Source organism: Mustelus asterias, chromosome 10 (genome assembly GCF_964213995.1).
Source record: "Mustelus asterias chromosome 10, sMusAst1.hap1.1, whole genome shotgun sequence".
NCBI lineage: Eukaryota > Metazoa > Chordata > Chondrichthyes > Carcharhiniformes > Triakidae > Mustelus > Mustelus asterias.
This window is the reverse complement of record NC_135810.1, coordinates 121,150,912-121,168,541: the sequence shown is the minus strand read 5'-3', so window position 1 is coordinate 121,168,541 and position 17,630 is coordinate 121,150,912. Positions and strand designations below refer to the sequence as shown.

The following is a 17,630-nucleotide window of genomic DNA, read 5'->3' as shown; positions in this document are numbered from 1 at the left end:
TGTATATCTGTACCCGTCTCCAGAAGTAATAAAATGTGGCTTGGGTGGGGGCCGTGCTCTGACAGACTTGCACTAAGCAAATAGAATCAAGCCATAAATTGTTCTTGCTGTAACGGAGCTCTGAAAGATTAATCTGTGGGGGACTGGAATGGCTTTTCTGAACCAAAATAAATAGTCAGGTTTTCACTTAATGCATCCAAAGATTACTGCGAGTTGAAATGTGCCATACATTTACTGTGGTTTGAGGGTTGTGTTTTTGTTTGAAATTCTTGTTCAAAATTACCGCTCAGTCCATCCAGTCAGCAGTGCCTTTTGTGGCAGTCTCTGAAAATAATCTTGTCATTTTACACTTTTTTTCATTTCAGTCCATCTGTGACATTGATGCAAGTTGAATGCAGATCCACTGGTATTATCTAGGCTGCTCCACTGGCCTGGGGGTGGGGCACATACCCACAACCCAATCCGTTTCTCACCCACTGCCACTTTGATAAGTCTATCAATGGACCTGGTGCAGTCACGGTGGGCTCAATGATGGCCTCTGTGCTGTATCATACTATGATTTTATGAGCACAAGACTTACTGGCTTCTGAGTGGTGTGTTTGAGTATAGGGATCCCTCTTCCCTGCCAAGGTCTCTGACTGTTTCAAGTAAGAATGTTATTTATTTAACAACTAAACAGATTTGACTGTTGTCACAGCAGCGATGAATCTACTTTAGTTCAATCTACAACAGATAATGTCCCAGGTCCAGCCATTTTCAGCTGCTTCATCAATGACCTTCTTTCCATCATAAGGTCAGAAGTGGAGATGTTCCCTGCTGATTGTGCAATGTTCAGTACTATTCGTGACTCCTCAACAGTCCGGGTCCAAATGCAGCAAGATCTGCACAATAACCATACATGAGCTAACAAGTGGTAGGCCATCTCCATCTCCAACAACAGAGAATCTGACCACTTGACATTCAATGGCATTACCCCATCTTGGGCTGAATCCCCACTATTGACCAGAAACTGAACTGGACGTATAAATGCTGTGGAACAGGTTGGTGACTGGGAATCGTACGTCGTGTAATTTACCTCATGACTCCCTGAAGCCTGATGACCATCTACAAGGCCCAAGTAGGAGTGTGATGGAATAATCTCCACTTGCCTAGATGAGTGCAGCTCCAACAAGCTTGATAACGTCCAGGATAAAGCAGCCTGCCTGATTGGCACACCATTCACAAACATTCAAGGAATGAGCTGAAAAAGGGGCTGAGGAGAGCTAGGAGGGGACATGAGAAGTCCTTGGCGGGTCGGATCAAGGAAAACCCCAAGGCTTTTTACTCTTATGTGAGGAATAAAAGAATGACCAGGGTGAGGTTAGGGCCGGTCAAGGACAGTGGTGGGAACTTGTGTATGGAATCAGTAGAGATAGGCGAGGTGATGAATGAATACTTTTCTTCAGTGTTCACCAAGGAGAGGGGCCATGTTTTTCAGGAAGAGAAGGTGTTACAGGCTAATAGGCTGGAGGAAATAGATGTTCGGAGGGAGGATGTATTGGCAGTTTTGAATAAACTGAAGGTCGATAAGTCCCCTGGGCCTGATGAAATGTATCCTAGGATTCTTTGGGAGGCGAGGGATGAGATTGCAGAGCCTTTGGCTTTGATCTTTGGGTCCTCGCTGTCCACGGGGTTGGTGCCAGAGGACTGGAGAGTGGCGAATGTTGTTCCTCTGTTTAAGAAAGGGAATAGAAATGACCCTGGTAATTATAGACCGGTTAGTCTGACTTCAGTGGTTGGTAAATTGATGGAAAAGGTCCTTAGGGATGGGAGTTACGACCATTTAGAAAGATGCGGATTAATCCGGGATAGTCAGCACGGATTTGTGAAGGGCAAATCGTGCCTCACAAATTTGATAGAATTTTTTGAGGAGGTAACTAGGTGTGTTGATGAAGGTAGGGCGGTTGATGTCATATACATGGATTTTAGTAAGGCGTTTGATAAGGTCCCCCATGGTCGGCTTATGATGAAAGTAAGGAGGTGTGGGATAGAGGGAAAGTTGGCCGATTGGATAGGTAACTGGCTATCTGATCGAAGACAGAGGGTGGTGGTGGATGGAAAATTTTCGGACTGGAGGCAGGTTGCTAGCGGAGTGCCGCAGGGATCGGTGCTTGGTCCTCTGCTCTTTATGATTTTTATTAATGACTTAGAGGAGGGGGCTGAAGGGTGGATCAGTAAATTTGCTGATGACACCAAGGTTGGTGGAGTAGTGGATGAGGTGGAGGGCTGTTGTAGGCTGCAAAGAGACATAGATAGGATGCAAAGCTGGGCTGAAAAATGGCAAATGGAGTTTAACCCTGATAAATGTGAGGTGATTCATTTTGGTAGGACTAATTTAAATGTGGATTACAGGGTCAAAGGTAGGGTTCTGAAGACTGTGGAGGAACAGAGAGATCTTGGGGTCCATATCCACAGATCTCTAAAGGTTGCCACTCAAGTGGATAGAGCTGTGAAGAAGGCATATAGTGTGTTAGCTTTTATTAACAGGGGGTTGGAGTTTAAGAGCCGTGGGGTTATGCTGCAACTGTACAGGACCTTGGTGAGACCGCATTTGGAATATTGCGTGCAGTTCTGGTCACCTCACTATAAGAAGGATGTGGAAGCGCTGGAAAGAGTGCAGAGGAGATTTACCATGATGCTGCCTGGTTTGGAGTGTCGGTCTTATGAGGAAAGGTTGAGGGAGCTGGGGCTGTTCTCTCTGGAGCGGAGGAGATTGAGGGGAGACTTAATAGAGGTTTATAAAATGATGAAGGGGATAGATCGAGTGAACGTTCAAAGACTATTTCCTCGGGTGGATGGAGCTATTACAAGGGGGCATAACTATAGGGTTCATGGTGGGAGATATAGGAAGGATATCAGAGGTAGGTTCTTCACGCAGAGAGTGGTTGGGGTGTGGAATGGACTGCCTGCAGTGATAGTGGAGTCAGACACTTTAGGAACATTTAAGCGGTTATTGGATAGGCACATGGAGCACACCAGGATGGTAGGGAGTGGGATAGCTTGATCTTGGTTTCAGATGAAGGTCGGCACAACATCGTGGGCCGAAGGACCTGTTCTGTGCTGTAATGTTCTATGTTCTATGTTCTATTCACTCTTTATTGATGAGATATATCCTAGGATTCTTTGGGAGGCAAGGGATGAGATTGCAGAGCCTTTGGCTTTGATCTTTGGGTCCTCACTGTCCACGGGGATAGTCATGATGTGGAGATGCCGGCATTGGACTGGGGTAAACACAGTAAGAGTTTTAACAATACCAGGTTAAAGTCCAACAGGTTTATTTGGTAGCAAATGCCACTAGCTTTCGGAGCACTGCTCCTTCGTCAGATGGAGTGGAAATCACGGGGATAGTGCCAGAGGACTGGAAAGTGGCGAATGTTGTTCTTCTGTTCAAGAAAGGAAATAGGAATGACCCTGGTAATTATAGGCCGGTTAATCTTTCTTCGGTGGTTGGTAAGTTAATGGAAAAGGTCCTGAGGGATAGGATTTACGGCCATTTAGAAAGATTCCGCTTAATCCGGGATAGTCAACGCGGATTCGTGAAGGATAAGTCTTGCCTCTCAAATTTGATTGAATTTTTTGAGGAGGTAACTAAGTGTGTCGATGAAGGTAGAGCAGTTGATGCCATATACATGGATTTTAGTAAGGTGTTTGATAAAGTCCCCCATGGTTGGCTTATGATGAAAGTAAGGAGGTGTGGGATAGAGGGAAATTTGGCCGTTTGGATAAGTAACTGGCTATCTCATAGAAGACAGAGGGTGGTGGTGGATGCAAAATTTTCAGACTGGAGACCAGTTACCAGCGGTGTACCACAAGGATCGGTGCTGGGTCCTCTACTATTTGTGATTTTTATCAATGACTTGGAGGAGGGGGCTGAAGGGTGGATCAGTAAATTTGTGGATGACACCAAGATTGGTGGAGTAGTGGATGGGGTGGAGGGGTGTTGTAGGCTGCAAAGAAACATTGACAGGATGCAGAGCTGGGCCGAAAAATGGCAGATGGAGTTTAACCCTGATAAGTGCGACGTGATTCATTTTGGTAGGACAAATTTGAATGCGGATTACAGGGTCAAAGGTGGGGTTCTGAGGAATGTGGAGGAACAGAGAGATGTTGGGGTTCATATCCACAGATCTCTAAAGGTTGCCACTCAAGTGGATAGAGCTGTGAAGAAGGCCTATAGTGTGTTAGCTTTTATTAACAGGGGGTTGGAGTTTAAGAGCCGTGGGGTTATGCTGCAACTGTACAGGACCTTGGTGAGACCACATTTGGAATATTGTGTGCAGTTCTGGTCACCTCACTAAGAAGGATGTGGAAGCACTGGAAAGAGTGCAAAGGATATTTACCAGGATGCTGCCTGGTTTGGAGGGTAGGTCTTATGAGGAAAGGTTGAGGGAGCTAGGGCTTTTCTCTTTAGAGCAGAGGAGGTTGAGAGGCGACCTAATAGAGGTTTATAAGATGATGAGGGGGATAGATAGAGTAGACGTTCAGAGACTATTTCCTTGGGTGGATGTAGCTGTTACTAGGGGGCATAACTATAAGATTCATGGGAGATATAGGAGGGATGTCCGAGGTAGGTTCTTTACTCAGAGTGGTTAGGGTGTGGAATGGACTGCCTGCTGTGATAGTGGAGTCGGACACTTTAGGAACTTTCAAGTGGTTATTGGATAGGCGCATGGAGCACGCTAGAATGATAGTGAGTGGGATAGCTTGATCTTGGTTTCGGACAAAGCTCAGCACAACATCATGGGCCGAAGGGCCTGTACTGTGCTGTACTGTTCTATATTCTTTCCACCATTGGTGCGCAGTGGCAGCAGTGTGTGCCATCTACAAGATACATTGCTGAAACTTACCAAGGCTCCTTAAACAGCACCTTCAAAACCCATGACCATCTAGATGGACAAGGGCAGCAGACACATGGGAACCCCACCATCTGGAAGTTCCCCTCCAAGCCATTCGCCATCCTGACTTGGAAATATATCACCGTTCCTTCATCGTCGCTGGGTCGAAATCATGGAACTCCCTCCCTAACAGCACTGTGGGTGTGCCTACACCACATGGGATGCAATGGTTCAAGAAGACGGCTCACCACCATCTTCTCCAGGGGCTTTTAGGGATGGGCAATAAATACTAGCCTAGCCAGCAACACCCACATCCCATGAGTAAATTTAAAGAAAAGTAAATTGAAATGAGTCTTTGCAATGTGTGGCATTGGTTGTAGCAATCATTTTGGACATTTGAAAGACACATTGTGGCAAGTCTTGGAGATGTTCCAAAATGTGTAATCTTTGTATGAATTGTAGGTGCTATGAAATCTTTTGTGCTAGCTACATCCTATTACTCGACTAGTGATAGAAAACAATCGTGTTCCAATGTAACAGAAGTGCTATGTTCCAAACTGCAATTAAGTTCTTTATTCTAACTATTAAAATGAATTTTTGGGTATACATGCATCAGAGGCAGTTGGTGTGACTTTACGATATGGCGCTACCCAATGGCTCATTCCAAAGATGCTAACAAAATTTTAACCCATATCAGTCAAGGGATAAATTCCTTATTAAATAGCATCGTTATTGTCCTCTATCAGGCTTATACTTGATCAGAATGCTACGATACTGAGTAAATGTTTTTCAAAATGGATTCCACTTATGGTTGTCCTTTTTGTTCCTTTCTTCCTTGTTTCTTCTAAAAAATTACTTCGGCAGAAGAACCGTCATGTTTCTTCATGTTCAGTTGTGTTGTGGATTAGTCGGGCAGTCTCCAAACTATCCAGAAAATACCAGCAGTGTTCACTGATGAAAGTGAACTTGTGCTGTCTTGCACTATTATTAAAGAGGGTGGTGCCCAAAGGGCAGGGTTTCCCATTGTTGTGATGAATTGGTACTTTGAATATTTGAAGTAAATTTCTGATTTTTATATTTTTCGTTCTTGTGTTACAGGCTTCATACTGCCCAACGTGCAATAAAACAGACTCAGGTAACCGTTCAGAAAGTAGGCAAGGAAATAGAGGAGAAACTGCGACTAACTGCATCTACTACAAAAATGGTAAGACAAGAATCATGTCTATCCTAAATATCCAATTTTGAACTTGAAGAACTGTGAATACTTCTGATAGCAGTATGTGAGCTGAAAACCTGTGCAAATATTAGGCCTGAACTTCAGTGGAGAGGCAAACTGTCGACTTAGCACGCTGCTCCTAGTTTCCTCAAAATGCAGGTTATTCTTTCCCAGCCGATCTTCTGTTCAGGCCAAGCAAGAACTGTGTAGGGCAGTAGTCCCCTAAGGCCTTCATTCAGTGGCTCCACAGTTGGACTTTATACATGCACTTCATATATTCTCATGCATTTTTTTTTGATTTCGCTTGTATTGGTATTCTTGCGAATTGTCCTCATTGAGTGCAAGATGAAAAACTGCGACAAAATGTCTTTTTTAAAGCAGTATTCTTCCTTTCTCTTTACAGCCCATGGTCTAGGAGGGGGATTTGGCCTGGGGAGATGGCCAAATGCAACAAAGTTGATTTTTAAAACAATTGTCCCTAAAGTTTCTTGAATTCAGCAGGACGAGCAATGATTAATATTGACATATTGAGGAAACTGGATGAGAAAAGGAGAACTGGACAAGAACTTTGAGGGTAAAAGCCAAGTACTGCAGATGCTGGAAATCTGAAATAAAACAGAATATGCTGGATAAATCAGCAGGTGTGGCAGCATCTACAGAGAGAGAAAAATGATTAACGTTTCAGGTCCATGTGACTCTTCTTCAGAAGTGTATAGACTCGAAACATTAACTCTTTTTTTCTCCACAAATGCTGCCAGACTTACTGAGTTTATCCAGCATTTTCAGTTTTTGTTTTATATAAGAATTCCAGGATGCTCAATTCAATGGCCTTCATTCAACACTAATTGAATCTGACATTTTTACCCTGGTTACAAAGTTGCTGGTTTGAGAAATAATGAGCGATACACTGGTGTGGCAGGCTTGCTGTTTTGAAGTTTGAGATAGGGTATCTTTTGGAAAAGCAGGGGAATTTTACTCCATATCTAACCTCTGCCATAGAAAACCTGGCATTTTGAATTGATTTATTATTGTCACATGTATCGGTATACACGTCAAAAATATTATTTCTTGTGCACTGTACAGACAAAGCATACCGGACATAGAGAAGGAAAGGAGAGAATGCAAAATGTAACGTTATAGTCATAGCTAGGGTGTAGAGAAAGATCAGCTTAATGCGAGGTAGGTCAAAAGTCTGGCAGCAGGGAGGAAGCTGTTTTTGAGTTGGTTGGTATGTGGCCTCAGACTTTTGTCTCTTTTTCCTGATGGAAGAGAGAATGTCCGGAGTGCGTGGGGTCCTTAAACATGCTGCCCGCTTTTCCGAGGCAGCGAGAAGTATAGTTGGGAGGCTGGTTTGAGTGATGGACTGGGCTTCGTTCACAGCCGTTTGTAGTTCGTTGTGGTCTTGGATAGAGCAGGAGCCATACCAAGCTGTGATACAACCAGAAAGAAAGCTTTCTATGTTGAATTTGTAAATGTTGGTGAGAGTTGTAGCTGACATGCTAAATTTCATAGAAATCATAGAAACTCTACAGTACAGAAAGAGGCCATTCAGCCCATCGAGTCTGCACCGACCACAATCCCACCCAGGCCCTACCCCCATATCCCTACATATTTTACCCACTAATCCCTCTAACCTACACATCTCAGGACACTAAGGGGCAATTTTAGCATGGCCAATCAACCTAACCCGCACATCTTTGGACTGTGGGAGGAAACCGGAGCACCCGGAGGAAACCCACGCAGACACGAGGAGAATGTGCAAACTCCACACAGACAGTGACCCAAGCCGGGAATCGAACCCAGGTCCCTGGAGCTGTGAAACAGCAGTGCTAACCACTGTGCTACCGTGCCGTTTCCTTAGTCTTCTGAGAAAGAAGAGATGTTGGTGGGCTTTCTTAACTATAGTGTCGGCATGGGGGTACCAGGACAGGATTGTTCGTCATTGGTACCAAATCACCAAAATCAAAGGGTCAATTCCCACCATCAAGTTGATGGCAAAATTCCTGAAGAGATCAAGTTAGTTTCATCTTTGAGTGACTATCTTTCTGTATAGAATGTGCACTTTCTGGAAACGCGATACTAAAAAATAGCCTTGTATATTTTCAGCAAACTAACTTTGTAATGGTTTCTGGTACCCCCGTTATTTCTTGGTGCCTCCTTTGTGGATGTCACATCTGTGTTGGAATATATCCATTACTTTGCATAATGCAGTCTTTTTGTGTGCTCACACCCAACTCCATCCGCAGAGCTTTTAGTCTGTGCTAGAGTCTGTCTAAGGGCAGTAGTTTAAAAGACTTGTTGCACAGAATTGTCGTGTAGTTGATTAGGTTATAGCCATTTATCTTGCAGCTTTCTGTCCAAATATATAAATCTATGGCATCCTTTCCAGCTGAGGTTACAGCTGCAGTTGTTCAGAGCCACAGCAATTTTCATCCTCTCATTCCGTTTTCATGACCAGTTTCTATTTTTGGTTAAATGTAAACATCTGTGAAAACACAACTGCTGTCAAGTTCGGAGATCCCTTTTTAAGAAAGTAAACTGCTGCAGATAGTTCTGTAGCACCTCAGTGGTAAGTTTTAATGGTCAGTGCTGTTCACCTTTGCTGCAGAAACACGTGATCCTGAATGGAGATGCCTTACAGTAACGAGCGACTGTTCTCATTCATCTGACTTTCTATTTAGCTTTTATCTTAAAACATTACCTACTGAGGTACATTGTGCAGACAGAATGTTTAAAAGAAGGGGAATAACTTTCTTTCTCCTTTTATTGTTTAGTTTTTCTTGTGTTTAAAATAGTTAATATTGTCAATGACATATCTAGTTCCAGAAAGGGTTGCCTTTTGAAGCCTCAGTTTCTTATTGTCTTGTGAGACTGCGAACATTCCCAGAATAATATGACAAGTGTGGCTGCACTGATGGCTATTTGCCTTGCATTTTATTCATAGCTGCAGTACTACTCAATGTTTGGCACTGGCTGCCAGGAAATGTTTCTGGTGAGCCCCATCCTCTCCAAGAACCCCCTTCCCCTGTTGAAATTAAACTTCATATCCCTGTGATTTTATCCAATTTCCATAATCCACAAATGACTCAAACTCTAAAACTGACCTTTATATTGTCCTCTCGGTTGGTGACCACCTATTCAGTCGCTGTCCTTTGGAGGTCTCCGATCTGTTCTTAACTTCTTTACTGCGTTTAAAAAAAATCTCGTCAATAACTGTTGTCTTCCTCTCTCCCTTTTGATTTTTTTCCTCTGTTCCCAAACCCTGTCCACCTTCTGCCATTTTCTTCCCAGTGTGAAGTACTTTGAGGCATCTGGCGGCTTGTGCAGTGATGCAACTCCTGTTTAATCTGCCACACATTTCAGTGGGCAGCACAAACAAATCTATTTTTGAGTGCTATCATATCCTACGTTGAATTTGGATTTTCACCAGAAGCGCGTGATGCTAGGTGCAATCTGACTTCACCTTCAAATATTCTATCTGATCATTTCCAGATAGTAACTTCAGATGCAGAAATGCAGCTGATGCTAAATATTGGTTTAATTAGAGTGGACGTGTAAAAAGGAAGAGGAACCAATGTGGCAGTGTATTTGAATACTAGCCTTGCCAGTATTATTCCAAGGATGAATTGAACAAAGAACAAAGAACAGTACAGCACAGGAAACAGGCCCTTCGGCCCTCCAAGCCTGTGCCGCTCCTTGGTCCAACTAGACCAATCGTTTGTATCCCTCCATTCCCAGGCTGCTCATGTGACTATCCAGGTAAGTCTTAAACGATGTCAGCGTGCCTGCCTCCACCACCCTACTTGGCAGCGCATTCCAGGCCCCCACCACCCTCTGCGTAAAAAAACGTCCCTCTGATGTCTGAGTTATACTTCGCCCCTCTCAGCTTGAGCCCGTGACTCCTCGTGATCGTCACCTCCGACCTGGGAAAAAGCTTCCCACTGTTCACCCTATCTATACCCTTCATAATCTTGTATACCTCTATTAGATCTCCCCTCATTCTCCGTCTTTCCAAGGAGAACAACCCCAGTCTACCCAATCTCTCCTCATAGCTAAGACCCTCCATACCAGGCAACATCCTGGTAAACCTTCTCTGCACTCTCTCCAATGCCTCCACGTCCTTCTGGTAGTGCGGCGACCAGAACTGGACGCAGTACTCCAAATGTGGCCTAACCAGCGTTCTATACAGCTGCATCATCAGACTCCAGCTTTTATACTCTATACCCCATCCTATAAAGGCAAGCATACCATATGCCTTCTTCACCACCTTCTCCACCTGTGTTGCCACCTTCAAGGATTTGTGGACTTGCACACCGAGGTCTCTCTGTGTTTCTATACTCCTGATGACTCTGCCATTTATTGTATAACTCCTCCCTACATTATTTCTTCCAAAATGCATCACTTCGCATTTATCCGGATTAAACTCCATCTGCCACCTCTCCGCCCAATTTTCCAGCCTATCTATATCCTGCTGCATTGCCCGACAATGCTCTTCGCTATCCGCAATTCCAGCCATCTTCGTGTCATCCGCAAACTTGCTGATTACACCAGTTACACCTTCTTCCAAATCATTGATACATATCACAAATAGCAGAGGTCCCAGTACAGAGCCCTGCGGAACACCACTGGTCACAGACCTCCAGCCGGAAAAAGACCCTTCGACCACTACCCTCTGTCTCCTATGGCCAAGCCAGTTCTCCACCCATCTAGAAAATTGGTTTTATAATTTGGTCGGTAGATGGTTCTAAACAAAATCGTGAACATAAGTATTAGGAGCGAGAGTTGGCAATTCAGCCCCTCGAGCTTGCTCTGCCATTCTATATGATCTTGGCTGATCTCCATCTCATCCTAACTCCACTTCCCTGCCTTTTACCCATAGCCCTTTATCCCACTTTTGATCAAATACTTATCTATCTCTTTCTTGAATCTATTGATTGATTCTGCATCCACTTCACTCTGGGGCAGAGTTCCATAGATTCACAACCCTCTGGGAGAAGTAGCTTCTCCTTATCTCTGTCTTACTCCCCCCTCTTACTCTACAACTACGATCTCTTGTCCTAGACTGTTCTAGAAGTGGGGACATTTCTTTATCAATCCCCTCGCATTCTTCTGTACTCCAGCAAGGACAAGCCCAAGTTACTCAACCGCTTCTCGAACGACAGACCTTTCAAACCTGGAATCAATCTAGTGAACCTCTTCTGAACCGCCTCCTGTGCCACCACATCCTTCCTCAAAACGGAACACAATACTCCAAGTGTGATCTCACCAATGCCTTATACAATTGCAACAACACTTCTCTACTTTTATACTCTAAACCCTTTGCAATAAATGCCAAGATTCTATTTGCCTTCCTTCTTCATTCTGCTCCTGCATGCTCAGTTTCTGAGACTCGTGCACAAGGACACCCAGATCCCTCTGCACAGATGCCTTTTGAATCTGTTTCCCATTTATATAGTAATTTGCCCTTTTATTTTTCCTGCCAAAATGGATAACCTCGCATTTATTCACATTAGACTCCATCTGCCAGATTCTGGCCCATTCCCCTAGCCTGTCACTGTCTATTTGTAAACTTTGTCACAACCTGCTTTCCCACCTATTTTCATGCTGTTAGCAAATTTCGCTATGTTACCTCTCTGACCCTGCTTGTTTAAAGTTTATTTATTAGTCACAAGTAGGCTTACATTAACACTACAATGACGTTACTGTGAAAATCCCCTCGTTGCCACACTCCACCATCTGTTCAGGTACACTGAGCGATGGCCAATGCACCTGACCATTGATATAGGTTGTAAATATTTGTGGTCTGAGAACTGAACCCTGCGGGACCCCTCTCGTACAGATCGCCAACTGGAGAAGGACCCATTTAATCAAACCCTTTGCTTTCTATCAGTCAGCCAATCTTCAATCCAAGCCACTACACAACCCCCAACTCCTTGGGAGAATACATGTGGGGTTCTGCCAATCTCCTAGCATATGAGAGAATTGACTCTTATTGCCCCCGCCCCATTTCTCAAAGCAACAAAGATTATAACCATTTTGCCAGTGTGTCTGTCAGCCTAAAGTTGGGAAGAGAGACCAGAAGACGTCTGTGAGGGTTGGAGCAGTATGTCTTCTGCACACCACTACAATCTGTTTTCAAATTTAAACAAACTATTTGCTTTTTTTAAACGCAATTTGTATTTCCGATGTCTAACTAATTGTAAAGAGGTCTTTGCTGAAATTTGGCCTGTTTGGACAAATTGGGTCACATTGTTTCTATCGCTCTGATGGAGGGTCATCCAGACTTGAAATGTTCAAGTTTAGAAGTTTGTTTATTAGTGTCACAAGTAGGCTTACATTGCAATGAAGTTATTGTGAAAATCCCCTAGTTGCCACACTCTGGTGCCTGTTCGGGTACACTGAGGGAGAATTTAGCATGGCCAATGCACCTAACCAACATGTCTTGCGGACCATAGGAGGAAACCCACGCAGATACCGGGGAGACCATGCAAATGCCACACAGACAGTGACCCAAACCAGGAATCGAACCTGGGTCCCACTGCTGACTAACCACTATGCTGCCCGATTAGCTCTGTTCTCTTTCCACGGATGCTGTCAGACCTGTTCAGATTTTTGCAGCATTTTCTGTTTTTGTTTCACATTCTTTCTAAGTGGATGATGTCAAATTTAGTCACATATCTTTGCCAATTCCACTTTTGAGCCATTCACTAAAAGGTAACCAAGTATCTGAGGGTAACGTTTTTGAAGCCTTGCCTCTACTTTGTACCAATCTACAACAAAGAACTGTTACAACAGAGATGTCTCTGTGCACAAAATCATGCTTGGGAACTGGTACAGCTGGTTGTAGCATTGGCATGATGGCACCATTAACTGCTTAACCAAAGAGCTGTGATCTCCAGATCTACCTTCATCAGCAGTCAGCTCTGTTGTAGTTGAGTGGGTGGACAAGGCTGTTGAATAAAGTCAGCAATTGATGGAGGTAAAACTGTTTCATTGTTCTTTTCCTCCTTAGAAAAAGGAACGGGAACGTTTGCAGCTGAAGATCTTAGTACTTCAGAATGAACTAGAGAGACAGGAAAAGGCACTTGGACGAGAATTAGAAGTGCTGCATAAGGAGCGGATTGCATTCCAGGACAAAGGTGAGAATCCGTTCTGCGGAAGTACTGGTGCTTTTTTCAATATGATTAATTTGTAATTCTGGTTGTTTTGATGTGGGGTAGGGGTGAAGACAAAGGATGTATTTGAGGTGCTTTCATATAGGTTGATTGTTTTAATATAAAAATATGTTCGTTTATATATACCAAGTATTTTCTTCTTAAAGAAAAACAGTAACTTGGGCCGAATAGGTAGTAAGGCTATAAGAACAAGACCGTTTTTGAGTCAAGACCATTTTTAAAATTCATTCATGAGATTTGGGCCAGCAGCGTTTATTGCCCATCCCTAATTGCACCTGAACTGAATGGCTTGCTAGGCCATTTCAGAAGGCATTCGGGAGTCAACCACATTGCTGTGGTTCTGGAGTCACATTGAGGCCAGACCAGGTAAGGATGGCAGATTTCCTTTCCTAAAGGACACGAATGAACCAAATGGGCTTTTACAAGATTCGACAGTGGTTTCATGGCCATCATTAGACTTTTTAATTCTGGATTTTTATTAAACTCACCATCTGCCTTGGTGTGATTTGAACCTGGATCCCCAGGGCATTACCCTGGGACTCTGGATTACTAGTCCAATGACAATACCACTACTCCACCGCCTACCCTATCAGGAAGTAATTGTGTGAAGAGATAACATGTAGCCTTGGTCTAGTTTTGTTTTTGAAATAGCAGTCAGAGAGACTCGACTTCAGTGCAAAGTGTAAAACCTGTACAGAACTAGTTTGAGTAGTGATGCTCCCACTTGAATTTTGATTTCTGGATTGTTTAAACTGAAGTTATTTCATCCTTTTGTAACCTCTAGGGAAACTTTGGTGTCGACCTATCTGCGTACATAGGAGAAATGACCCACGCTTACAGATCTGTTTCTTTTGCTGTAGTGCTTTAGCTGATTTTTAACTACATGCCAAAGCACACATTAACTAATTTTAGTTGAAATGAGCAGTGCTGCCAAGAGAGTCTGTCAACCGCTAGTTGCTGCAAAGCAATTTTCACAAGAAATTAGCAATTTGAAGAAGGTAATTGTTGAAATTCCACGTTTCCTCATTGGTTAGCAACCAAATCCTTTGACCTGCAACTCATTGCTACTAATTTAGATATTAAAAAATAAACGAATATATTTAATGAAAATGTGTGACATTAACTCCAGAGGGTTGTCTTAAAATGTAACGGAACCCATCAGTTCTCTAAAAACAGCCAAATGTGTTACCCAACTTAAATGCTTGTTCGTAGTAACCATTAATGCATAGAGACTCTTAATACTTGGTCAGCTTTGCCGAGATTTCTGCTGCTCAACTGGATTTCTTTTTAACTGAGGGCTACCAAATTTGCAGAGCAGGAGAGAAAATAAGTTAAATAGAGGCAATGACTTTGACCGCCAGAAGCTTGGGCTTTGATGAGGAATCCGTGCTGAAGAAGTCTTGAGGCCCTGCTATAAATGCGTTGTGTGCAAGGGACTGAGGGTCTTGATTTCAACAGGCTGAAGGGCGGCAACTGTAGACAATCCCTCATCACTTTGGTTTCTTGAAGAACTTTATTCTTTATTAGTCACAAAAGACATCCATACAACATGCCACTCTCATCAATTTTTCCTTCCGACGTCCGTTCTTCCATTGTCAACAGTATGATAAAAGTGCCCTGAGGAAACCAGGAAATTGGTATTGTCAGTGTAAAGCAGAATAATGAATGATTTAGGGAGGGGGTGAATAAGATAGGATTACTGTAGTTGGTTTGAATCCAATGTCTGACTGTTGTACAAACCCGGAACTTCCTCATGGCCTTATGTTATGCTTCATAATGAAATAGTAGAAAAACTGCAGTTAGAAAAGAAATGTGAAAACGTACCAATCGTGCTAGTGTTATCAAGGTATTCTGCATAATTCATAAATATACAAACAAACATTTAATTTATTCATTTACAAAGCATTTAATTAAAGGAAGATAAATTTAGAATGTAAATACTGAACCCCCTGTCAAAAGCAACTCATTCCCTTTTAATCCAGTTGTCTGTTTAATTTATTGAATAAAGGAGTAATCGGACACTGGAGTGTTTGGGGCACTTGAAACAACAGAGGTAAATGGCAAGAAATATAGACAGACGGCAAGGTTTTGATTTTTCTTTTAACTCCACTGAAATGCAACCTCTTAACCACCAAGAAGTTGTTAGTATATATCTGCAAGGCCAGTGGTTATCAGCTAAGATGCCTTTTCTCCTCTTTATAAACCCCTTAGCCAGCTTGTGCCATCCATTTGCTATTGGCCTGCTGTTTAAAAGCTGCAATAGACTAACTCTATCTATATCCTTTTCCTCTTGGATCTAAAAGCCATTCCTGTCTGAGGTGCTTGTTTTTAGTTTTCTTCATTTACAAGCAACACTTTCTTGGGAGAAAAGGGAGCTTGTATTTCTAAAGGTACCTCAGATCATTCCAAAGCATTTATAGCCAGTAAAGTATTTTTGATGTGTAGCCGTTGTTGTAAAGAAAATATGGCAGCAGTTTGCACAGATTTCCTCAAAGAGCAATATGATGATGAACAGGTAACCAGTTTAATTTGATTTATTATTGTCACATGTATTAGAATACAGTGAAAAGTATTGTTTCCTGCGCGTATACAGACAAAGCATAATGATGTTGGCTGAGGTATAAATATTAGGAAGGATCCTTGGGAGAACTTCCCTACTCTTTGAAATAATGCCGTGGAACCTTTACATCCACTGAAGAGCGCAGATAGACTCATGCAGAATAAAATGCAATCCTGAAGGGCAGTATCTCCACCATTTGGCAATCCTTTTTCATTTGTTCATGGGATGTGGGGCATTGCTGGCTGACTGGGCCAGAATTTATTGCCCATTCCTGAGGGCATTTTAAGAGTCAACCACGTTGCTGTGAGTCTGGAGTCACATGTAGGCCAGACCAGGTAAGAACAACCGATTTCATCCCCTAAAGGAAATTAGTGAACCAGATCGGTTTTTACGACAATTGGCAGTGGTTACATGGTCAAGATTGGACTTTTAGTTCCACAATTGCATGAGAGTGTCAGCTGAGATTTTGTGCTGGATGCAGATATTGTACACTTAAGGTTTGTACTTTGAACTCGAGGCATGAATGCAGCTGTGGCTGACACTGCTGCCATGTCCAACAGGCGTCAGCCAAGCTTATAGAATTCCATTGCAAGTCTTGCAATCTCAGTGATAATTTGCTTTTGCTTTTACTCTTGATGTGATGGAATAACAAGTGTCCCACATATCCAACCTGCCAAACTAGCAATAGCTGATCAAGTGCCTTAAACACTGATGACTCGATAATCAGCCCGAGTGCAGTTCTCACTTGAGTGATGACGAGGTTACACTGAGAATAAAGTGCAATGAAGGCTTGTTGTAACTTGAGCTGTGGGCTTACTCATTTTACAGAATCTTGCTGGGAAAAATAATTGCGTGTTAAAGATACACAACCTCATTTAAGAGCAAATGAATTTGTAAATTTAGGGGATTTAAGACCTTAAGGGTGAGTTGCAAATGTTGGTCGAATTACAGTTCCACCATTGGCACATCTCTACCTTCATCTTTCCATTATTTTGCGAACTTTTTGGATTAGTGCATTAATTTCCTGTCGAGCACAAGACTGTTTAAGGTTGGAACTTTATCACATCATTAAAAAGGTCATTATCTACCTAGAAGAACAAGATGTGGAGATGCTAGCGTTGGACTAGGGTGGGCACAGTAAGAAGACTCTCAACTCCAGGTTAAAGTCCAACAGATTTATTTGCAATCACGAGCTTTCGCAGCGCTGCTCCTTCATTCGGTGAGTCACCTGATGAAGGAGCAACGCTCTGAAAGCTCGTGATTCCAAATAAACCTGTTGGACTTTAACCTGGAATTGTGAGTCTTACCGTAGAAGAACAAGGGCAGCAGGCACCCGGGAACAACAACTTTTAAGCTCCCCCACAAGTCACACATCGTTCTGATTTGGAAATATATTCCCGCTGCTACGATTGGGTCAAAATCCTGGAACTCCCTAACTAACAGCATTATGGCTGTACCTACACCAGATAGGCTGCTGTTGTTCAAGAAGGGACTTACAAACACCACCTCAAGGGCAATTAGTAATAGACAGTAAATCCTAAACTTGGCAATGACACCCAGACCCATTAATGAATAAACAAATTGTTAATGCAATGCCAGTTGATCTCTCGGCCCAGAAAGGGAACAATCTAAACTGTTCATTCTCATTCCTGCGACATAAAATGCGTTATCATTTTGAACCTATACTCCATTTTATTTCCAAGCTACAGTAATGCCACAAATGGAGTGACAGAAATGCTTAAAATTAATTGTAGCAGTCTTCAAGAAAATAAACCCTTGATAGCCAGGCATGACCCACTGCATAA

The 17,630-nt window shown here is 42.9% G+C and overlaps 1 protein-coding gene across 2 annotated transcripts in view; it reads left to right on the top strand.

Moving 5' to 3' along the window:
• uvrag (UV radiation resistance associated gene) overlaps positions 1–17,630 on the top strand; it is a 331,221-nt gene that overhangs the window by 102,020 nt on the left and 211,571 nt on the right. For both annotated transcript variants that reach the window (XM_078222567.1, XM_078222566.1), the window contains exons 7-8: positions 5,973–6,078; positions 13,103–13,229. In XM_078222567.1, coding sequence (XP_078078693.1) covers positions 5,973–6,078; positions 13,103–13,229 — 233 coding nt within the window. The remainder of the gene's footprint in view (positions 1–5,972; positions 6,079–13,102; positions 13,230–17,630) is intronic.